The sequence below is a fragment of the Mauremys reevesii genome, linkage group 11 (assembly GCF_016161935.1).
Source record: "Mauremys reevesii isolate NIE-2019 linkage group 11, ASM1616193v1, whole genome shotgun sequence".
In the NCBI taxonomy this organism is placed as follows: Eukaryota; Metazoa; Chordata; order Testudines; family Geoemydidae; genus Mauremys; species Mauremys reevesii.
In genome coordinates this window covers 23268108-23290962 of record NC_052633.1, presented here as the reverse complement: position 1 = coordinate 23290962, position 22855 = coordinate 23268108, and the positions used below count along the sequence as shown (strand labels likewise).

At 43.5% G+C, this 22855-nt stretch overlaps 1 protein-coding gene across 4 annotated transcripts in view; it reads right to left on the bottom strand.

Moving 5' to 3' along the window:
• Nucleotides 1-16941, bottom strand: part of PGAP1 (post-GPI attachment to proteins inositol deacylase 1) — a 57293-nt gene extending 40352 nt beyond the window's left edge. For 2 of the 4 annotated variants that reach the window (XM_039494048.1, XM_039494049.1), the window contains exons 1-5: nt 16776-16939; nt 8925-9078; nt 3544-3719; nt 2741-2912; nt 633-793 (exon numbers count right to left, since the gene is read on the bottom strand). In XM_039494048.1, the coding sequence (XP_039349982.1) occupies nt 633-793; nt 2741-2912; nt 3544-3719; nt 8925-9078; nt 16776-16919 (807 nt within the window). In that variant the 5' untranslated portion in view covers nt 16920-16939. Of the gene's footprint in view, nt 1-632; nt 794-2740; nt 2913-3543; nt 3720-8924; nt 9079-16775 lie in introns of those variants that run through there. The other 2 variants (XR_005586075.1, XM_039494050.1) reach the window with 2 other exon arrangements.
• Between the last annotated feature and the right edge of the window lie 5914 nt (nt 16942-22855).

Genomic DNA, 22855 nt, shown 5'->3' with positions numbered 1-22855 from the left:
TCGTCTGGATTGAGTTTCCAGTCACTAGCCAACACCCAAATTTCCATTTGACCCCAGGTAAATCTCTCCATACCTCCAATGGGGTTGGTAGAGACAGAAATATAAATCTGGGTGTTATCAGCATAACAAAGATGCCATGTACCATTCTTCAATATACATGTTGTAAACTTCTGGTGCCCCGTGCTCAGCGTATGTATACAAGACCACCACTATGGAACAGCACATGAAAAAGCCTTTGTTGAAAATAACCATTGTCCAATACTACCCTTTGGTTACGCTCTTAGTTACTAGCCAACTGAGTTCTGTTACAAAGCAGTTTAAAGAAAAAACAAATTTCCAGTTATTTATTACTAGTGATGCAAGTTGCTTTAAATCCACCGTATCTGAGGATTATGAATCAGAGTGGAAAAAGTAACTGCAAAATGAAATATTTTCTCCACCTCACCTTTGCGCTCCAAAGTGAAATTTGTATACAGCACATCTCATTATCAGATGTGTTCTTTCAAACCAAGTAGTACTGCAATAAGAATTTATTATACTACGCCTTACATACTGTATTCAGACACAGGTACATACATCCCCTAAACAGTTAACATAATACCATTAGAAGACAATTAAAAAATATATTTTACCACAACAAATAAGGCACGGCTATGTTGACTTAATCTGGGTAGAAAAGCGAGTCCTGAACGAACTTGGTAATCTCTGAATCCTCCCGCCACAGAAAGAGTAGTTAGATTTCTTACATCTTGGGCCTTTAAAATCCAATGATTGTTTACAGCTGTATAAAAATCTTTTAAAAAATTGAAAAGAGATTAAAATTCACTTTATACAAAGAAACAGTGGAAATTTTTTCACAGCATTTAGTAAGAACGTTTTTTTGTGAGCTATGCTGGCAGCCCACCCAGCAGTCAAGTTTCCATTCCCATTTTTGAGTCTTGTGTTAGAAAACAATACTGTATTTCAATGCAGGGGTGATGATGCAAGTCAGCTGCAACTATGCTTTTTTACACCAGCTGAGGATGCACTTCCAAATATTTAGTCTCATGATGAGAAAGGTCAAGACATCAACAGCAACACACAACAAAACCCTGTAATGGCCTGTACATAGTACTGTAACAGTGATCGATAAGAAAGGCCAAATGGAAGTATGTATTTGTGATATCAGTCAACAGTAGATGGAGAAATTAATAGAAAGGCAGCAGTGACAAAATCAAGGAGATAGGAATCACCCATGCTTAGCTGCCAGAAAAACAAAAACAAAAAGATAGAACATAAAAAATTCTACATATAGCAGCACAATAAAATATACTACTGCACAGTTAGGGTTGCCAACTTTCTAACTGCACAAAACCAAACGCCCTAGTCCCGCCCCTTCCCTGAACCTCACCCACCCACCCCCCGCTCACTGCATTCCCCCCTCTCTCTGTGGCTCACTCTCCCCCACCCTCACTCACTTTCACTGGGCTGGGGCAGAGAGTTGGGATGCGGAAGGGGGTGAGGGCTCTAACGGGGGGTGCGGGCTGTGGGGTGCAGGAGGGGCTCCAGGCTGGGGGTGGGGCAGAGGGGTTCAGGGTGTGGAAAGGGGCTCAGGGCTGGGGCAGGGGCTCCCGGTCACCAACAGAGCTAAGGCAGACTTCCTGCCTGTCCTGGCACCGCACTGCACCCCAGAAGTGGCCAGCAGATACTGCTGCTAGGCGGAGGTCCACAGGCAGCTCTGCGCGCTGCTCTTGCTGCCAGCACCACCCCTGCAACTCCCACTGGCTGCAATTCCTGGCCAATAGGAGTGCGGAGTCAGTGCTTGGGGCAGGGGTAGGCATGGAGCCCTTTGGGCCCCCCACCTAGGAGCTGGACCTGCTGGCCACTTCCAGGGCGCAGCACAGTGCCAGGACAGGTAGGGACTAGCCTGCCTTAGCTCCGCAGCACCGCCAACCAGTCTTTTAACAGCCCGCTTGACAATGCTGACCGGAGCAACCAGGGTCCCTTTTCGATCGGGTGTTCCAGTCGAAAACCAGACACCTGGTCACCCAACGCACAGTACAGATTCATAACTTTTGAAATGGGCATTCTTATCAAGTCTAACTTCATAAAAATTAAAATATTGTAGGGTACTGATATAATGTCAATACAGTAATTCTTTTCTCCTTTTGAGCTCTGTAGATTTGTATGTTTTATGCTATCTTCAAACATTTAATCTCAATTAAGACCAATATTTGTATTTAATATTCTCATTGCCCCACCCAAATACCTTTGAGTTCACTGAGTGGGCAGGATGAAACTTGGCAAATTACATAAAAAGTAACAAAATAACTAGGTATTTGCTCAGAAGAGAAGAGAATTTTGAATATGAAGGTTTAACACAAAGAAGCATTAGCTCATGGGGGAAAACAGGAAATCGCTTTGAGCTGTAATTTACAAGGTTCCAAATTACTTCTATTTCTGTGCAAAATGCTGGAAATTAAGTAATCCTCCCACTACACCAAAGGTCAAGTTAAAAGATGAAAGACAATATTTTGATATTTATGTGATATAAACTGATGTTCTTTTAGTGTCCCAGTTCTGTCAAATAGGAAAAAGAGAGTGGAAGACTAGAATATCTAAGAGCATCTCTCTTTTTCCATAACAATGTGTTTTCAGGCCACAGTAATGGCGGCAGATTCTCTCTCACACACACACACACACTTAAGCATTAAGAAAGAAACATAGTGCCCAATGCAACATTTAACTGAAGTAAACTTACCAGTAAGATATTTGTCTAAAGGCATTACAGGTGCAACATGAGGTGTGGCTTGTGTAATGAGGAGGTTTATAAATTCAGGCTTAAAATTCTTTAGAGTGAGCAATGCTCTTGCAACAAGACCACCCATGGAATGACCTACTATTGCAACACTGGTTGGAGCAAATTCTTGATCCTTCAGAAAAAGAAAATAGCAATCACTCAAAATTAGAATTTGAGAACATTCATTTGAACAAGCAGATGAAACTTAGGGTTTGTCTACACTTACTGGGAGATTGACAAGTGGTGATCGTTGCATCGGCGGTTGATTTAGCAGGTCTAGTGCAGACCCACTAAGTGGACCGCAGATCGCTCTCCCATCGACATCGCCTAGTGTGGACCCCACGGTAAGTAGATGTAAGCTACTAGAGTATTCAAATATCCTAGTCATGTAACTCAAATTGCGTAGCTTAGATCAAATTTCCCTTGCAGTGTAGACAAGGTCTTAGACATTGACCCATCATTTAGTTAACAGTTCTACATTTTTCTCTGAAATTAATCATGTTGCTCAAAGAAAACAGTCTGGTTTAATAGTTTGACAAGTTGTTACTAACTGACCCATATTTTAGATGCTTTGGTCTTCCAAAATGACTGAGTATTTTTCTCTCATCCACATAATTTACACCACATAATTAATAGCCAATATATCTATTACAATTTAAAATTTCCATCCCACAATTTCCCACTGAACAAAAATCCCATCCCAGTTTTTAAGAGAAAAGGAAACGAATTCAAAATACTATTCATGTGTATACATCACATCTTACCTTGTACAGCTTAAGAATTACTTTAATGCACTCATGCACAAATCTGGTTTGTCTTTGCAGACTACCACCATATAGTGCAACCAGCTCCTCATTAAAATTGACAGTGAAGAAATTGAAATGGTACTTGAAGTCAATGTCTTCTGCTTTTCTAAGTGCTATAGAGCCAAGAGAACGTACTAGGAAAAGAAATTGCACTAGTTAATCACAGAAACATCTTTCTTCTAACTGTAGTCAATGCTACTACTCTCAGTTGGAGTGTCCAATACAAACAAGTCACTATGTAGCTGGTCAAAAACAAATGTTATCTTACTACCACTGGATATTCAAGTTCTATAATCCTGACCAGTGTTCACTTGATGCAAATCATTTGTATGCATCAAAAAAGAGTGGAAAGCTTTCCTCTTTTACCAACCTATAAGTTTACTTCCCTTGTTTTAAGACATACATACATGAGAAATTAGGATGAAAAATATCAGTTGATAAGAAATATAAAAATGAGATAAGCAAGAACATAATTTTTTTTCAATTTTACAGAAAAAAAAGTATTCAAAGAATACTGAAAGTTTCATATAAAAAAACTTAACAAAACAAAAAAACCACAACACAGCCTGATAAGAAAGAGGAGGGAAAGTTTATAGATAAATTAACTACAAAGTAGTGCCATACTCATTGCAAGATTAAATCAGTTATCCATATAATAAACCTCCATGACCACTGAAAAGAGAGTTTGTTTGGATTATATACAATTTGCTCAAGAGCATCAGATTGGACCACAGGTGTTCAATCTCCTCCAGATCTGGTTTTCTCCTCCTTACCCATCAACAGCACAGCCTAGCAAGGGGAATATATTAGCCTTGGTAGATGCACTACCATTGCTAGGGTCTTCCAATTAGTTCTTTTCAGAACATGGGACCTGGGCAGCTTGACTTCCAAACTACATGGAGCCATGGAGAAAGCACTTTTCCCTTAATTTTCACCACAAGAGCAGATGTGTTTCTCCCACTCCTTTCTTCCCCAAATCTTCAGCCTTGCAGAGATAAAATCCTACTGTCCCTGTCCAGCCCTGGCTGCTAATGAGCATGGCCTTCTCACTGTAATGCTGACACTCAGTTACTACTGAGAGAGGAGGAAACAGAGAGGGAACCACTATCAGTAGGGGCTGCAAATATAGCTCTTAGAAACTGCACAGCTAGTTTGCACTGCAAATGACTAGTTTGTGAAGACAGTATAAAGCAGGGCTGTCAATGAATCACAGTTAACTCACGTGATTAACTCAAAAATTGAATCACGATTTAAAAAGTTAATTGCGATTAATCGCAATGTTAAGCCATAGAATACCAACTGAAATGTATTAAATATTTTGGATGTTTTTCTACATTTTCAAATATATCGACTTCAGTTACATCACAGAATACAAAAGTATACAGTGATCACTTTATATTATTTTTTATTACAAATATTTGCACTGTAAAAATTATAAAAAATAGTATTTCAATTCACTTCATTCAAGTACTGTCGTGCAATCTCTTTATCATGAAAGTGCAACTTACAAATGTAGATTTATTTTTTTTACAGAACTGTCTCAAAAACAAAACAATGTAAAACTTTAGAGCCTACAAGTCCATTCAGTCCTACTTCTTGTTCAGCCAATTGCTAAGATGAACAAGTTTGTTTACATTTACAGGATGTAATGCTGCCTGCTTCTTATTTACAATGTCAACTGAAAGTGAGAACAGGCGATCGCATGACACTGTTGTAGCCGACACTGCAAGATTTTTTTAATCGCTTGACAGCCCTAGTATGAAGACTACAAGGAAGAAAGCTTGAGCATGGGGAAAAGTCTATCTGGGGACAAAATGCCAGTCTCTCCTAGAGAGCAACTTTTTTTGAGATCTAGATCCTGCTTTGTCTTTATTCACCCCTGGAAATATCCTCTTACTGTGGAGATTCAGTTATTGAACAACCTCAATGAGCCCTGTTGAAAAAGCTAAACACCACATTCAAAGCACTGAACAGATATTAAATAATTCCCACAGCAATCTGGTAAGATTAATATATTTTAAGATCGGAAGCGACCATAAATCATCTAATCTGACCACCTGTATAATACAGGCCATAGAATTTCATCCAGTTACTCCTGTATTGTATTGAACCCAAAAACTTGTGCTTGACCAAGGCATATCTTCCAGAAAAGAATCCAGTCTTGAATTGAAGACTTCAAGAGAGGGAGCTCCATCACTTTCCTTGATAGTTTGTTCCAATGATTAATCAACTTCACTGTTAACTTTGTACCTTATTTCTAATACAAATTTGTCTGGCTTTAACTTCCAGCCACTAGTCTTTGTTATGCCTCTCTCCCCTAGATTAAAAGACATCTTTAGTACCAGATATTTTCTCCCCATAAAGGTACTTACACACTTTAACCATGTCTCTTCTTGATCTTTTTGCCTCACGGTAAGGCATTTTTGCAGCTATCAAATATTTTTTGTGCCTCTTCTCTATCCCATTTTTCAATATTCTTTTTTAAAATGGGGACACCAGAATTGGATGCAGTATTCTGTTAGCAGGCTCAGAAACGCCACATATAGTGGTAAAATCACCTAACTACTCCTCTGTTTATACATCCAAGTATTGCATTAGCATTGCCCTGGGAGTTTATGTTTGTCCACTATGACCCCTAAATCCTTTTCAGAGTCACAGCTTTCCAGGATACAGTTCCCCCATTCTGTAGGTACAACCTGCATTTTTTGTTCCTAGATACATGACCTTCAGTTTGGTTGCAATAACACACATTTTGTTTAATGGCATTAATGGCATTTTGTTAAACATTTTGTTTAAGTAGGTCCAGATTACCAAGTGATCCAGATCACTCTGTATGTCTCCCTTTGATTCCGAAATGGTCACTCTCTGTGTATTGCTGTGTTTTCAAAAAGACCTAATTAGTTCACAATAGGGTCTGTACTACTTTAAACATAATTACAAGTGTCCATTTAGGATCTTGTGTGATGACTATTACAGTAATCTTCTTTGGATATCATTGTCCTCACATGCCTTTAAATATGTTTTCTAAAACTATAAATTATTAAATGTTTTACTACGTCATTATGTCAAAGTATGTATAATTTCTGTCAACAGAATTAACAAAGCACCTTTGAAGGTTAAAAAAGTCAGCATAAGTTATTCATTGGCTAAGTGTGTGCAAGGCTTATTTATTCATCTTAACAAACAAACTATTTTGGGGCATATACTAATTGTTTACAAAAGCACAGAATTTTTTTAACATCACCATTAGAGCGCTGAGTAATTCTGTTTCAATGCACTTTATAAAACGAGTAATGGTCTAATGAAGAATGACTGTCTTCAGAATAACACTCATTATGCTATATTTAATTAGTTAATGGTTGCACAGCACTTTCAAAAACGTAAAGCACTACTTAACTGCAAAGTACTCACATATCTTCATTTTCCTCTACAAATATACAACTATTACTTCCAGTCTCTGAATGGAATGAAGTACAGCAGGAGATAATGAGTTTATCCCGAATGTAGAAACAGGCTACATTTAAGACTTGGAACAACATGCCAGGGTGGAGCCACTTGCCCATCAGGTAACTAGCAGGGAATCCGAAACCGCTTTTGTAGATGGGAGGAGTTGAAGCTTATTTTTAAGGTATCTAAAACTAGATTTGATATCAAAGACCTCAGAATTCTCCAGTAGCTAGTGAGTTTTACCCCTTCTTCTAATTCTGTTGTGCTTTTATTCAATATGACCGTTTTAAAATATCCTTCAAGTCAAAATCAATCAGATGTTTGCAGGTCACCCAGGTTGCCAATAATGGTGTAATATAACAGACCTGGGGTTTTTCCTGCCTACGTTAGTGAAATTTAGAGGAATTACAGAGTGATCCCTGTGGAATCATACAGAGGTGCTGGGTTCCTAAAGCACAAGTACCTTTTAGGATGTATCCACAATAGTGAAAATAGGACCCCAAACTCACCACTGGAGCCCACGAGTGGTAGCAATAGTGAAACTATGATTTAGGGGTATTTTCACCACTGTGTGCCGGGCTGGTCTGAACTCATTTACATAAGAGCTTCCACCAGAGGGCAACAATATGGGTCCTATTTTTGCCAGTACAGAAAGGGTCGCACTGACCCTAGTCTCAAATGAGGCTGCTTTCCTACTTTCCTAGGGTAGAGGACAAAGAACACTTTGTGGTCAAATGAAGAAAATGTAATAACGTAATTAAGTTAACTTAAGACAACTAACCTCACATAGAGCTGTGTTAATAATTTTTAGTTAAATCGTTGGACAGATAATATACATGTGTCAAACAGAGAGTGCATTATTTCAGTTTTACGTGAAATCAATTTGATTTCAATGGACTTACACTGGGGTAAAGCTGGTGTAATACTGGGGGAAATCAGGCCCAGAATTAAATCTGTAATCTTAATAGGTTAAATAATAATACATTCTATCGAGTCAAGTTATTTAAAGCTATGCTATTTCTTTGTTTTTGTTTTACTATATATTTATTTATGAAGTGTTAACAGGTTTACAAATCCTTGCCATGTAAATCTCAGAAACACAAAAATAATCATAGCATTTGTTGAAAGAGACATTATACAGGAATAGAATCATCAGCTCTCAATTGATTACAGTGTTACCATATTATAGACAGCATATATAAAACACCTTTGACGTCATTTCTAGTTATTTTATTATGAGTGAAATGTCTGATTACATATTTTTAAACAGACTACACACGTCTATCAAGAGTTAATATTAAAGAAAAGGACAGGTGTGCCTTTTTTTTGTGGGAGGGAGAGGGCAGTTAAATGTTCTTTGTCTAAGTATTGAATAAAAGGTAACCAAATCCTTAAGTATCTTTTTGTCCTCTGTCTATTTCGCTAGGTATGTAATTGGTATGTTAATTTTCCCATAAAACCAACCTCCTGTATTTTTAAAAATCATTTCTCTACAGTTGGATTATTTTTCTTTTTGCAATGAGAGGCTGAGCAAATATGTCTATGGCTTTATAGACTTCAAAAACTGTGAAGTCTCATTCCAGGTAAACATCTTCAACTGGGTTCTCCGCTGGTGAATAGCAGCATAGCTTCACTGACTTCAACTGAGCCACATCAATTTACAGCTAAGAATATGGCCCCTTATTTCCTGGACACTGTACATAAGGAAATTCTCCATTATTTATACTTAAAATAGTAGCAATGAGGCATTTGGATATCATTCCTGTAGCAGCTTTGACCACTAAAAGTGTCTTTCTTTGGTAATATTCCAGAGACTAAACTCTTCCTGCCTTTAACTAAAAAAGATAACTCTGTTTGTACAACTTTCAAAATTCACTTTACTATATTCTTACCTTGTTTGTAACTCCCAGCATTCCCAGGAAGGAAGAGAACTGGAATCCCTGTCAATATCAGATTTTTGTTTTCTTCAGCATAATTCCCTTCCCCATAGAGATAGAGCTCATAGGCTGGAAAACGTCTGGATATTTTCTTAGGTAGTTTTATTTTCTGTGACAACAAATACATATGGTTAAACCTGCGGTATCTGACTAAAATTAAAGAATCTTTAGCAACTCCTGAGAATTCAAGATACTGGGCTCCTAAAATGCAAATTAAGAGTAACTACAAAAGAAGCAATTTGCATCATTACAGACGAAGAGGATTTAGCCTCAGTAATGCTTACGCAAATTTACAAAAGGGAAATAATTTTTTTTCTTATAAATTTGTAAGTGAAGGAAATAAAATTTTTTGAGACCTATTCTGTATGATGCAACCAGAAAAAAAAAAGTGTTTTATACTGCAGCCTTGTGGGTCTCTCCAGCTAATACTCTTTTCTCTGTACTACTTTTAGTAATTTAATTGTAACTTTAATCAATTTGGGACTTGCATTTTCTGTAATACAGAAGCTCGTTCTCTTGACTAACAATTGCCTGCAAGGGTGAAATACATTAGCTTCTGTTTGCTGTTTTAGCTTCAGAAGAGCAAGTGCATATATTGTAGCAAACAAAAAGTCATACTGTGTGTACAGCAATGTATTGTACCTTATGTATTACATATTGCTTTATCTTTATATTTTGATGGTGTACAAAATGCACCACTTAAATGGGTTTTGCTGTAAGGACCTACAAAAAGTTACTAAGATAAAACAAAAAATTGGTAGTTTTATTTATTAGTTTTGCTACATATAACCAATCTCAAAAGCTGAAGCCAACAACAGGCAACAGTAGCTGAATAAGAAGATCCTAATCCAAATTGAACTAATGTCAATAAACTCCCATTGACTTCAGTAAGCTCTGAATCAAGGTCTGAGTGAACTGCAATTATCATCTTTCAGAATTATAAAACTACACCAAAGTGAAAGGGAAGAAATATCTGTACACAAAATAAAGATCCACCCTGATTTCTACATCTCAAAGGAAAAACAGCTTTGTGGAAATCCTTGTCACAAAGACCATTAAAAATTCCTCCTGAGGCATCAGGATCATAAATTGGGGCATCCAAGTGACCCTCATCATTATTCCCAAATATAAAAGGCTCCAGAATCATCCTGGTGCAAATATTGTTCTACTCTGAAACAGGACGTCCAATTTTACCTGACTTAAAAGTTAAAACCCTAAAATGCAATTCTACCTGAAAAGTGTTTCACCTGCTTCCAATTCAAATGTACTCCATTTACAAGCAAGAGGTTTTCTTCACACTCAGTCTGAACTCAAAGGCAACCTGGGTTATTTTCTTCTTAATGATCAACACCAGTAATAAAGAGTCTGCAGGCTAAATTATGCCCTCAATAGGACTTCAGTGGGTTTTGCCCAAATAAAATTGACTGGATATGTAATTAGAATTTAGCAAACAATTCTGATGGTGATGCACAAGACGGAATAGAAAACAGCTCATTCTGTCCTAAATGTGTTACCCATATAAGCCTGAAAGGCGTAAAAACATAGTCTTATTTTTTGTCACTAGTCAGAAGATGTGACTCTGTATATGCATATCAGATATGAATTAAGTAGAGACTCATCCTTTAGACTAAAATCACATTGAGCTCTGAATGAGGTTTGGTTTTGTTTTTTAATAAAAGCAGATTTCTACCGTGCTACAGCAGCATTTCCTCCAGACAGTCTGAATCTTGGAAACAGGGTCTAACTACTGACATTTCTTGGGAAAGAGTTACAAGTTACCTACACCCTCAATTCAATCTCAGTTACAGCCAGGACCAGTGACCCCATAACTAACCAACCAGCCAACCAACCTGCGCACACACACTCCCATCCCCCTTGTACTAGTATTTTTTGTACACGTCCTGGGAAATAGAACTGATTGACTAAGTAAAAGAAACCTTCACAAGAAGGACAGAAATGGCAGACTCTTCTTCCCTTCCTAATTAAAAGAAATATGTTTCACATGGCAAAGCAATACAAGAAGGGAATATACATCAAAAATGCAAGACAATGTAGCAGACATGAGCAGAGCTACCCCTCCCCAAAATTAACTGAAATAAGTCAGTTAAAATGATTAAAAAGACAATTTAGTGGAAAATATTTTACTCATACTCCTTACAATGTTCTAGACCAGGGGTCAGCAACCTCTGGCACCCTGGCGGGCCAGGCCAGTTTGTTTACCTGCTGCGTCCGCAGGTTTGACCGATCGCAGCTCCCACTAACCGCAGTTCGCTGCTCAAGGCCAATGGGGGCAGGAGGAAACTGTGGCCAGCACATCCCTCGGCCCGCGCCACTTCCTGCAGCACCCACTGGGCTGGAACGGCGAGCCGCGGCCAGTGGGAGCCGCGATCGGCCGAATCTGTGGACACGGCAGGTAAACAAACTGGCCCGGCCTGCCAGGGTGTGTACCCTGGTGAGCCGCGTGCCAGAGGTTGCCAACCCCTATTCTAGACTAATTGTACCATCTCAGGAAAAAGGACCTGAACATCATTATGGCCAGCTCAATGGAAACCTCTGCTTAATGTGCAGAAGCAGTCAACAAATGCAATTATTAACAAGCATAAGAAATAGGATGGACAATATGAAAAATGTTATAATGGCACTGTACAAATTAATAGTATACCCTCACCAAGAGTACTGTGTTCAATTCTAATCACTACAGCAGAATTAGAGGGGGGGTTCAGAGAAAGTGTAAAGATAAACCATTTTAAAATAAATCTATGGACTTCGTAAGGAAGCAAAATATTCATAATTTTGAGCATTACCCTAGCAACCTATCTATGATTTCTCACCATACTGTTACTTAGAACCAGTATATAATGTACAAAGAGAAAAAAATCAAAATGCTAATATTTCAAAGAGACTGAGCTACAGAGAACTACATCACCATTCACTTAAAATAATTCAGAGAAATTCTCAATATGGCAATTAAATATAATATTACTGAGAACAAACATAGCACTTTTATCTTCCAGTTCTGTACAAATATGTCAATAGAATCATAGATTATCAGGGTTGGAAGGGACCACAGGAAGTCTTCTAATCCAACCCCCTGCTCAAAGCAGGACCAATCCCCAACTAAATCATCCCAACCAGGGCTTTGTCAAGCCTGACCTTAAAAACCTCTAAGGAAGGAGATTCCACCACCTCCCTAAGTAACCCATTCCAGTGCTTCACCACCCTCCTAGTGAAAACATTTTTCCTAATATCCAACCTAGACCTCCCCCACTGCAACTTGAGACAATTGCTCCTTGTTCTGTCATCTGCTACCACTGAGCAAAGTCCTCATTATCCTACTTTTACAAATGGGGGAACTGAGGCACTGTGGTTAATTGACTCACCCAAGGTCACACAACAAATCCATGACAGAGATGAGAATAAAACTCTGACCTCCTAACTCCCAGTCCACTCACACATTCAATAGGCCATACTGTTTTAAGACAGTAGAGAGATGAATCAATGGTCTGGGAACAGCACCACTTGCTTGCATGATGGAAGGTGATGGCAAGAGGAGAAAATTAAGGGTGAGGCCAGGTCTACACTACAAACATTTGGTGTCATAGCTATGTCAGTCAGGGATGCGATGAGGTGTGACACAGAAAGAAATTCCCAAGTGCGCTTTCCTGGGTTCTCAAAGGGGTTTTGCACTTGGGTGGTAACAGCACCTACCCATCCAAGGTCAAAGAAAAGCTTTAACCTTGGAAGTTTAATACAAGCCTGGAGTGGCCAGTATTAATTTTTTAGACTCCTTGCGGGCCCCCACCTTCTGAACTCAAAGTGCCAGAGTGGGGAAATCAGCCTTGACAACCTGTGAGAAGTGAGTTAGGAGAAAGGAGAGAAAAAAAACAAGTTAACATAACCAGAAAGATACGTATGAGACTTATTGAGTAACTGAACGAAACAATTGTTGCATTGTCATTCAACTCCCCTCCCCTCCTGCTTTTTTGGTCCACTTGTGACACCCCTTCTTTCTCATAACTTGTATTAATCAAACAAACAAACAAAATAACCCCACCACAAACTAAGTTTAGACTCCAAACAGGGAGAAATGCTAGAGACTTCCTGACGTCTACTAGGGATTTTGCTACTGATTTTAGTGAAAGGCACTCAGATACTATGATGACTGGCAGCACTATAAAACTCTAAATAGATAGTTTTAGGACCTTCACATTTTGTCATGTTAAATTTAGGTTGTAAGTGCCTCAGGCTAGGTACCATGTCATTATTTGTTTTTGTGAGGTGTCTAGCATATTTTTGGGTGTTTGAAAATAAGAACGCCAATTAATAGTGAACGTACCTTTTGTGATGTGGATACTTGCCACTTAAGGTCAGGCTAAGTAGCTCTGACATACACCAAATTCTCATCTAATAACTTTCCATAGCTGCCAGCCTTAGCTACATTTAGACAGGCACTTTAAAGATAAACGGCTGATGGGTTTTGTTCTGTGTATGTACAGCTCCTGAGAGCTACAGTAAACAAGCAATAAATAATAGAATACAATACCTAAGCCATCCAGTTTACCTCATTTTCTTTCCCCAAACTTCCCCCTCCCCCATGCCCCAAATCAACAAAAGCCAGATACTTGGAGACAGAATATTCTGTGATGTTGTCCCTCTAGCTATGACTTCAGGCATATTGCTAGGGAAGTGTGGGGAAACTTGGACTATCACTGCTTGTCCTACCACTGTACTGTAGATTGACACTTCAATCTAGCACCTTTCACCACCACAAAACTTGCTTATAAGACAGATAATGAGAATTTAAGTGCTGACAATCAATGAACAGAACAGTCATGCTGGTGAGTGTTAAATTTAGACAACTTCCAGTCCTGTAAGCAAAACAGAGATGTTGCCAATTACTTGTAAATTGGTAGTACTATATAGATTGAAGCTGAAGTAGGCTTTAGCTACGGGTAGTTCTGAATATTATATTTCTAAAGATCCTAATCACTTATATGATTTTGTTTAATGAAGTGATAAGCAAGTTAGCCCATGTATTTACATTAAGTAAGCTTTCGCTTGTGCTTTCCTTTTCTAAAGTGATAGTCCCCAAGTTAGTAGATCCTGAAATTAACTTGCTGCTTTGTTACCTGTTTAGAACATGCAGTGCAATATTTTGTTTAAAGAAAAGCGCTTTAGTGCTTTTCCCCTCCACAAACAACACCCCCAGTTTTCATCTCATACCCGCCAAACAATAACTGACCACTAGCTGGAAAAGTGATTTGCAGTACAGTATATATAGGATGCTTAAATATCAGTTTATTATAGTGACTTTTTTCTAAAAGTTATTTGTGTTGGGAAACATTTCATTAAAAAAATCAGCACTCCATCATTATACACACTGCAACCACTGACAAGTCATTCAGCAGATCAACAACAGGATTTAGGCTAGTCCCTGCCCAAGATCTAAGTTCATGAAGGATGTGGATAGATAAAACATCCTTGAAGTACAAGGCATAAACCATGTCTACACTAGCATTTTTGTCAATATAAATTATGTTGCTCAGAGATGTGAAAAAACACCCCCCGAGCGACAAATTACACCAACAGAAGTGCCGATGGGGACAGCAGTATGTTGGCGGGAGACATTCTCCCACCAACCTAGCTATCACCTCTCATTGGAGGTGGTTTAATTATGTTGACGGGAGAGCTCTCTCCCGTTGGCATAGAACGGCTACACAGGAGATCTTACAGCAGCGCAGCTGCATCGGTACTGCTGTTCTGCTGTAAGCTCTCTAATGTAGACATGGCCATAGTTGTTTTGAAAAGGGACTATTTTTACTAAAAACTCTGTACTAGTACAGAACGTGTGTGCATACACACCAGCTCTCCTCCACAGCATGGCTTCTCCTATTACTAGATTCTGCAATTAAGTCATAATCCTGTGTTTGAAAAATGTTTGTCATCGTAAAGGATTATTTGCAAAGCAAATTCAAAGGAAAACAGCTGTCTTCGTTTGATTCAGGGCAAAGTGGTCCTTATAAAACCCCCAAAATCTTTCTGTCTTTCACTAATAAAACTAAGAAAAACAGTTATCAGATTTTATTGTTCAGATTAATGTCCTACACCATATGAAAGTGTCACTTTAGATACTTCTTGTGTCCTTGCCACAAACTAGAGGTTTTTCCAGAAGCATGCACAAGAGATGGCTCTTTCTTTCACCGCAGAGAGATCCTCCTTTGTACAGATTTCCCTAGAGTCAGCAAACACGTAAGTGCTCCATGGTCTGCATCTCACCACACTCCCATATATTCATGTCATTAAAGTAATCCCATTTTGTATTAGTCTTTAATCTGCCAGTTTGCGTGTGCAGGCGGTTCAGGCACCGCCACCAGTCTGTATTGGGCTTTCTGGAAAAGTCCTCCTGGGGTGCCAAATCTATTTCAGTGCATCCAGTTGCACATAGTCTTTCATTCCATAACCTCAGTCGTGCCTTGCCAACTGTCATATCCAAAGGCACAACACTGGTTATAAAACTCTTTCATAATACAAGGCATTTGATTATTCCTGTATGATCATATAATGAATACCTTGAGTTTCATCTGCCATGATCTTTCCCTTTGACTTGTTACCTTCCTCCTGATATCAGGTAGTGCAATGCCAGCCAGTCAGTACAGGCTATCCTTTGGTGTTGGCTTCAGACATCCTGTTATTCCATGACAACTGTCATTTAGCATGGACGGATCATTCCGACACTGGACATGCATACTGTATGGAGTAGCACAAAGTGATAGCAGTGGTTTGCAAAGTAACTGGATTGGCTCCCCACTTTGAGGTGACCAACTTTCAGAGGATATTGTTACAGGTGCTAACTTTCCCTGCTTTGAAGGAAACTGTCCGGTCCAATGTCACTCCCAGGTAGACAGGGTTCAGATGATTAGCCAGTGGGATTCGGTCCCAGATGAGGTTTAGTTTCCACTTGGTTTTTTTGGTGTTGATGAAAGGCTGTCATCTGCATCTTGCTCAGGTTGGCACAAAGCTGGTTCTTATTGTAATAAATTGTGAGGTTGCTCAATGCACATCAATCTATTCTCAACAATGGCAAAGTCCTTCTCCTGGGACATGATGCATAGATTATTGACAAATATAGCTAATTATTACTAATGGAAAATATTTCTCTCTGAAGTTGAGTTCTTTACTCTTTTAAATACTATTTGTTATTTCATGTTTATATAGAAACAGGGGAAATGGATTAGATATGAGTAGGATAATACTATAAGAAATCTATCATAGGCTTTTAAAGAAACATTGTGAGATCATAATCTGGCCCCAAATTTTTGCTTTGTAAAATCTTAAAGGTTCATCTGCCACTCACAGATAGGGAGATGGAATTTCACTTGTCTGAAAGGTTTGTCCTCACCATTGCTACAAGTAGCAACTAACCTGTTTATAACTGAAAGTTTGCAGAAAAAGCACTTTTTTCCGTTTGTTTACGTTGTGTATTTGAGACAGCACTCTGTGCAGCATCACTTTCACAAACATCCCCCGGAAAAGTCAGTTTTTCCCTTGCTGAAGAGAGATTATATAAAGTATACTACTAGCAGCTGCTTTGCAAGCTTCTCCACAGCATATAAACTCTTAATACAATTTTAAGGGGAAGGGAACAGGAGAAACCGGTTTGCTAGTGACACGCCAAAGGCAGGTCTGGCCCCTGTTACAGCCACCGTGGGGAGCGGCCGCCTCACTGAGCGGGGCGGGCAGGTGCCCGGGCGCTGAGCCCGCGGAGAAGCAGCCGGTCCCGTTGCCCGGGGGGGGGCCCGCACTCACCAGGTACTCGGGGTACTCGTACATGTAGGTCATGCTGCACCGGTTCTCCTCGTACAGGAACAGCACGTCCCGCACCCCCAGCAGCACCAGCGCCGCCACCGCCCCGTAGAACAGCGCGGCCGCCACCCCAGGACCCCTGCCCATCGCCCCCGCCGAGCGAGCCCCCGTCGCCCGCCAGCGCCACCGGCTCCACACGCCGCTCACCGAGGGGAAAGGGCAGGGCCGGTGTCCCGAGGAGGAGGAGGAGGGACGGGGGCGTGGCCGGCGCACCAACCTGGGAAGAGGTCCGCCATGATGGAAAGGTCCGAGCCTGGAGGAACCGGCCAGCCATGTTGGAGAGGTCAGGACCGGGCCTGTCGGCCATGTTGGGAAGGTCGGGCTCGGCGTTACGTAAGGGTGTGTCCGTTACGGTGGGGAATTACAGTCGGAAACACGCGCCTGCCATGTTGGGAAGGTCAAAGTGCAGGCAAGAGGGTCCTGCCCTACCTGCCATGAGGGCGCGGGAAAGCTGGAGGGCAGCGGGAAGGTGAGAAGAACCACCTGAGAGAGCCTGGTCGTGAAGGGACCCTAGTGGCTCCAGTCAGCACCCGCCGACTGGGCCATTAAAGGTGCGGTCGGCCGTGCTGTGGCACGAAGGCAGGCTAGTCCCTACGTGTCCTGGCACCGCGCTCTACCCCAGAAGCAGCCGGCAGGTCCAGCTCCTAGGTAGGGGGACCATGGGGCTCCCCGCGCAACTCCTGCCCCGAGCACCGGCTCCGCAATCCCATTGGCCGAGAACTGCAGCCCATGGAAGCTGCAGGGTGGGGCCTGCGGGCAAGAAACGTGCCACGCCGCCACATAGGCCTTGTCTACACTACAGGACTATTTCGAATCTACTTAAGTCGAATTTGTGGATTCGACCTTAATAAGTCGAATTTGTGTATCCATACTAAATACACAAATTCGAACTTCTGAGTCCACATTCACAGGGCCAGCTTCGACTTTGGAAGCGGTGCACTGTGGGAAGCTATCCCACAGTTCCCGCACTCCCCGCTGCCCATTGGAATTCTGGGATTTCCCCCCAATGCATGCTGGGGGGAAAAATGTGCCGACGGTGGTTTTGGGTTAGTGTCGTCATTGAACCGTCAATCACGCCCTCCCTCTCTTCCTTGAAAGCGCCGGCGGGAAATCTGTTCGCGCCCTTGTCTGGTCGGTTACAGCGCAGACGCCACAGCACTGCGAGCATGGAGCCCGCTGCGATCATCGCTGCACTTATGGCCGTTGTCAACTCCTCGCATCTTATCGTCCACCTCTTCCATAGTCAGCTGCTGAGAAACCGGGTGAGGAGGCTCCGGCAGCGTGGTGAGGAGAGTGGCGCAGACCTCTCAGAAAGCAGGGTACGCCGCGCAGTGGAGATCATGGTGGCAATGGGTCACGTTCATGCTGTGAAACGGCGATTCTGGGCCCGGGAAACAAGCACAGACTGGTGGGACCGCATAGTGCTGCAGGTCTGGGATGACACAGAGTGGCTGCGAAACTTCAGGATGCGTAAGGGCACTTTCCTTGAACTGTGTGACTTGCTGTCCCCTGCCCTGAAGCGCCAGGACACAAGGATGCGAGCAGCCCTGAGTGTGCAGAAGCGAGTGGCCATAGCCCTCTGGAAACTTGCCACGCCAGACAGCTACCGGTCAGTAGCGAACCACTTTGGCGTGGGCAAATCTACCGTGGGGATTGCTGTCATTCAAGTAGCCCACGCAATCGTTGAGCAACTGCTCTCAAAGGTAGTGACTCTCGGAAATGTCCAGGTCATCATAGATGGCTTCGCCACGATGGGATTCCCAAACTGCGGTGGGGCTATAGATGGGACTCACATCCCTATCCTGGCACCAGCCCACCAGGCCAGCGAGTACATTAACCGAAAGGGCTACTTTTCAATGGTGCTGCAAGCTGTGGTGGACCATAGGGACGTTTTACCAACATCAATGTTGGGTGGGCGGGCAAGGTTCATGACGCGTGTGTTCAGGAACTCTGGTCTGTTTAGACGCCCAGGCAGGTACTTTCTTCCCGGACCACAAAATAACGGTTGGGGATGTGCAGATGCCTACAGTGATCCTCGGGGACCCGGCCTACCCGCTAATGCCCTGGCTCATGAAGCCCTATACAGGCGCCTTGGACAGTGAAAAGGAACTCTTCAACTACCGGCTGAGCAAGTGCAGAATGGTGGTGGAGTGTGCTTTCGGACGTCTCAAGGGGAGATGGCGGACCTTACTGACTCGCTCGGACATCAGCGAAAAGAATATCCCCGTAGTTATTGCTGCTTGTTGTGTGCTCCACAATCTCTGTGAGAGCAAGGCGAGACCTTTTTGGCCGCTTGGGAGGTTGAGGCAAATCGCCTGGCTGCTGTTTACGATCAGCCAGACACCCGTGCTGAGAGAATATCCCAGCGGGAAGCGATATGCATCAGGGAGGCTTTGAAAGCGAGTTTCCTCGCAGAGCAGGGTAACCTGTGACTGTCCACTTGATTTTAAGAGAGCCTGATCACAAACCAAGTTTCCCCCACTTCCAAAGGACGTTTTAAAACTAAGGACATGTTTTAGTAATTAATAATAAATCTTTCGTTGACTTTGCATTTCTGTTTCTTGGTTGAAACATGGAAGCATTCTGTGCTGGGTAAGGTGTGCACTGATGGGTGGGTTTGCAGGAAGGAGTGAGGGGTGCCGTCTTTGGATAGGGGTTAACATGACGGCTGTGGGTTTGGGCGTTGGAAGGGGTGAGGGGGAAGGGTGAGTATCTGCCCCTGGATGAGGGCTCTTTTTGGGGCTCAGGGCACCAGGGAGGATCGTGGCTACGGTCCAAGTGCATGTGAAGGGAAGCCTGCCTTTACATTCGGGGATGGCAGGCACCAGGACCCTGGACAAGCATAGACATCAAGGAAAGACCCGGGGCAGCATACACCACACAGACTGTCCCTGGTGCCTAGTGACTGCAGTCTGTGTGTGCCCTGCAGTTGACCCTGCACCCAAGTCTGTACCATGGCACTGTGGGCTATGCACTGAAATTACAATTCAGCCCCCCCACACACACCCACAGAAAGTCTTCTGACACCAGAAACGTGACGGAAACATTGAGTAACACCAAACCGCTTTTAATAATGTAGTACACAGTGGGGGGTTTAAACTTGGAGTTGGGACTGGTTGATGCTGTAAGGAAAGAGCTTGTACAAATTTACAGCGCCAGAGTTGTCTCGAACATTATCGGTCTGCTGCGGTGCAGGGACAGTTCTCACGGCCCCTACAGCCCCTCCTTCTTGTAACTTTGGGTGAGGGGGGGACAGGACTTCTTGGCGTTGGAGGGCGGTTGCAGATGCACTGCAGGGGGGCTCTCTCCTCCTGCCTGCGGTCTTGCAGAACATCTACAAGGCGCCGGAGCGTGTCCGTTTGCTCCCTCATTAGACCAAGCAGCGTTTGAGTCGCCTGCTGGTCTTCCTGCCGCCACCTATCCTCCCGTTCCAGGTGTGTGCGATGCTGCTGACACAGGGTCTCCCTCCACTGTCTCTGCTCTGCCGCCTCCGCTCTGGAGCAGGCCATCAGTTCCTGGAACATGTCGTCCCTAGTCTTTTCTTTCGGCGTCTAATCTGAGCCAGCCTCTGCAAGGGGGATGCCGGGCAGTCCGGGAAGGAGCCGAAGCTGTGTGATGCGAAAAAGTAGGTGATTTCCTTGAACACATACATGTTTGCCAACAGTAAACACAGTCTAGTCAGTTTCAGTTAACAAGACCAAAGAGGGAACCAAGTCTCAGGAGATGTCAGAACTAGTCCAAGATTTCGGAATACGCTCTCATTGGCGGCGCCATTGCACTGGATAGCGCACAAGCGAGGAGAGACAGCTGCATCCCTCTTGCACAAAGTCCTGGTAAGCCTTACAGTACATACTGCTTATCAGTTAGTGGTTAGCTGTGCTCTCCTGCAAAAGGCAATGTGCAAAGCAGAAAAGATGACCCTTTTGCAGCCACTACCGCCAGTGCACGGGAAAGATCACTGTATGCTTTTCCTCTGTGCCCTCAAACACGTGGCTGTTAAGCGAGGGTCATTCTTATGCAAAGGAAAAGTCTGTTAAGCGAGGGTCATTCTTATGCAAAGGAAAAGTCTACCATTCACAATAGTAACAGTACACTAATTCCCCTAATTAGATGCAGCACTTCCAGAACGACATTACCCTGAGGCGTGTCAGGAGGACTCAGAGAGAGCGGATGCTAACAGAAGCCCTGCACAGACCAGAACCATACACTGCCATGCTCGTAGAGGCGATGCTTCCCCTTTACCTTCGGATGGCCTGGCGCGGAAGAGTGTGCTTCCACGGAGCACCCAATAAAGCACCTCTCCCAAGAAACCGCCTGCTGAGGCTTTTCCAGCTGCTCTCTGAGAGCTTTTTTGAACTGTCCCCAGAGGATTATTGCTCGATCCCTATATGTGTAGACCTACTGTTTGTATAGTTTGATATTTAAAAATTTTTATATAGTATTTCTATTTTTTATATATATACCTGTTTCTTAAAAAATAAATGTTTCCCTGTTTGTAGCACTTACCGCCTGATCCTTCCCCTGATTCCGAGTCCGGGTTCACGGGCGGGGACGGTTGGTAGGGGATCTCTGTGAGGGTGATGAAGAGATCCTGGCTGTCAGGGAAAGCGGGAGTGGGTTCGATGTCGCCTGCGCCGTCCTCAAAAGACCCTTCCTCATCTTCCCCCTCGGCGAACATGGAGGAGGAACTGTCCCGGTACACTATTCCGTCCTCGGAGTCCACCGTCACTGGTGGGGCAGTGGAGGCAGACCCACCTAGAATGGCATGCAGTGCCTCGTAGAAGCGGCATGTCTGGGGCTGGGCTCCGGAGCGTCCATTTGCCACTCTGACTTTTTGATACCCTTGTCTTAGGTCCTTCACTTTCACGCGGCACTGCATCGCATCCCGGCTGTATCCTTTCTCTTTCATGGCTTTAGAGACCTTCTCGAAGGTCTTCGCGTTCCGCTTGCTAGAGCGCAGCTCCGAGAGCACAGACTCCTCGCCCCACACAGCGATCAGATCCATGACTTCCCTGTCAGTCCATGCTGGGGACCTCTTTCTAGTCTGGGATTGCCCGGACTCCTCTGCTGGAGAGCTCTGCATCGTTGCAGGTGCTGCGGAGCTCGCCCCGATGTGCAACCAGAACGTCAGATTCAAACCGCCCAGACAGGAAAATGAATTCAAATTTTCGCGGGTCATTTCCTGTGTGGCTGGCCAGAGAATCCAAGCTCGGACTGCTGTCCAGAGCGTCAACAGAGTGGTGCACTGTGGGATAGCTCCCGGAGCTACTAAGTTCGATTAGCATCCACACCAAGCCTAATTCGAGCTAGCAAGTGCGAATTTAGCGTTACTCCACCTGCCGGGGTGGAGTACCAAATTCGAACTAAAGAGCCCTCTAGTTCGAATTAAATGGCTTCCTGGTGTGGACGGTTGAGCGGTTAGTTTGAATTAACGCTGATAAATTCGAATTAAAGTCCTAGTGTAGACCAGGCCATAGAAACGAGACCTGCTGGCCGCTTCCAGGGCACAGTGCGGAGTCAGCCCCACTGTGCCGCTGACCGGGAGCCACCAGCGGTAACCCCGTGCCCCAAGCGCCTGCCCCAGCCCTGGGCTCCGCACCCAGAGCCCCCTCCTGCACCCCAACCCCTCAGCCCCACCCCACAGCCTGCACCCCCAGATAGAGCCCTCACCCCCCCACACACTAACCTCCAGCTCAGAGCCCCCTCCCCCACCCTGAACCCCTCTGCCCCATCTCCCAGTCTGGAGCCCCTCCTGCACCCCAAGCCATAGGCGGCAGGTTTGTATAATTTTTGGTGGGGCCCAAAATGGTGGTGCCCCCCCCACTCCCGCCCTGTAAGCCGATATAAAATGAAGTTACAATGCGTCAGTGCCACAAGATTACAAGGTTGGAGAAGGGGTAGGGGGTTCCAGGGGCCAGTCAAGGGACAAGGAGCAGGGGGGGTTGGATGGGGCAGAGGTTCGGAGGAGCAGTCAGGGGACAGGCAGCAATTGGATAGGCATGGGAGTCCAGGGGGTTTATCAG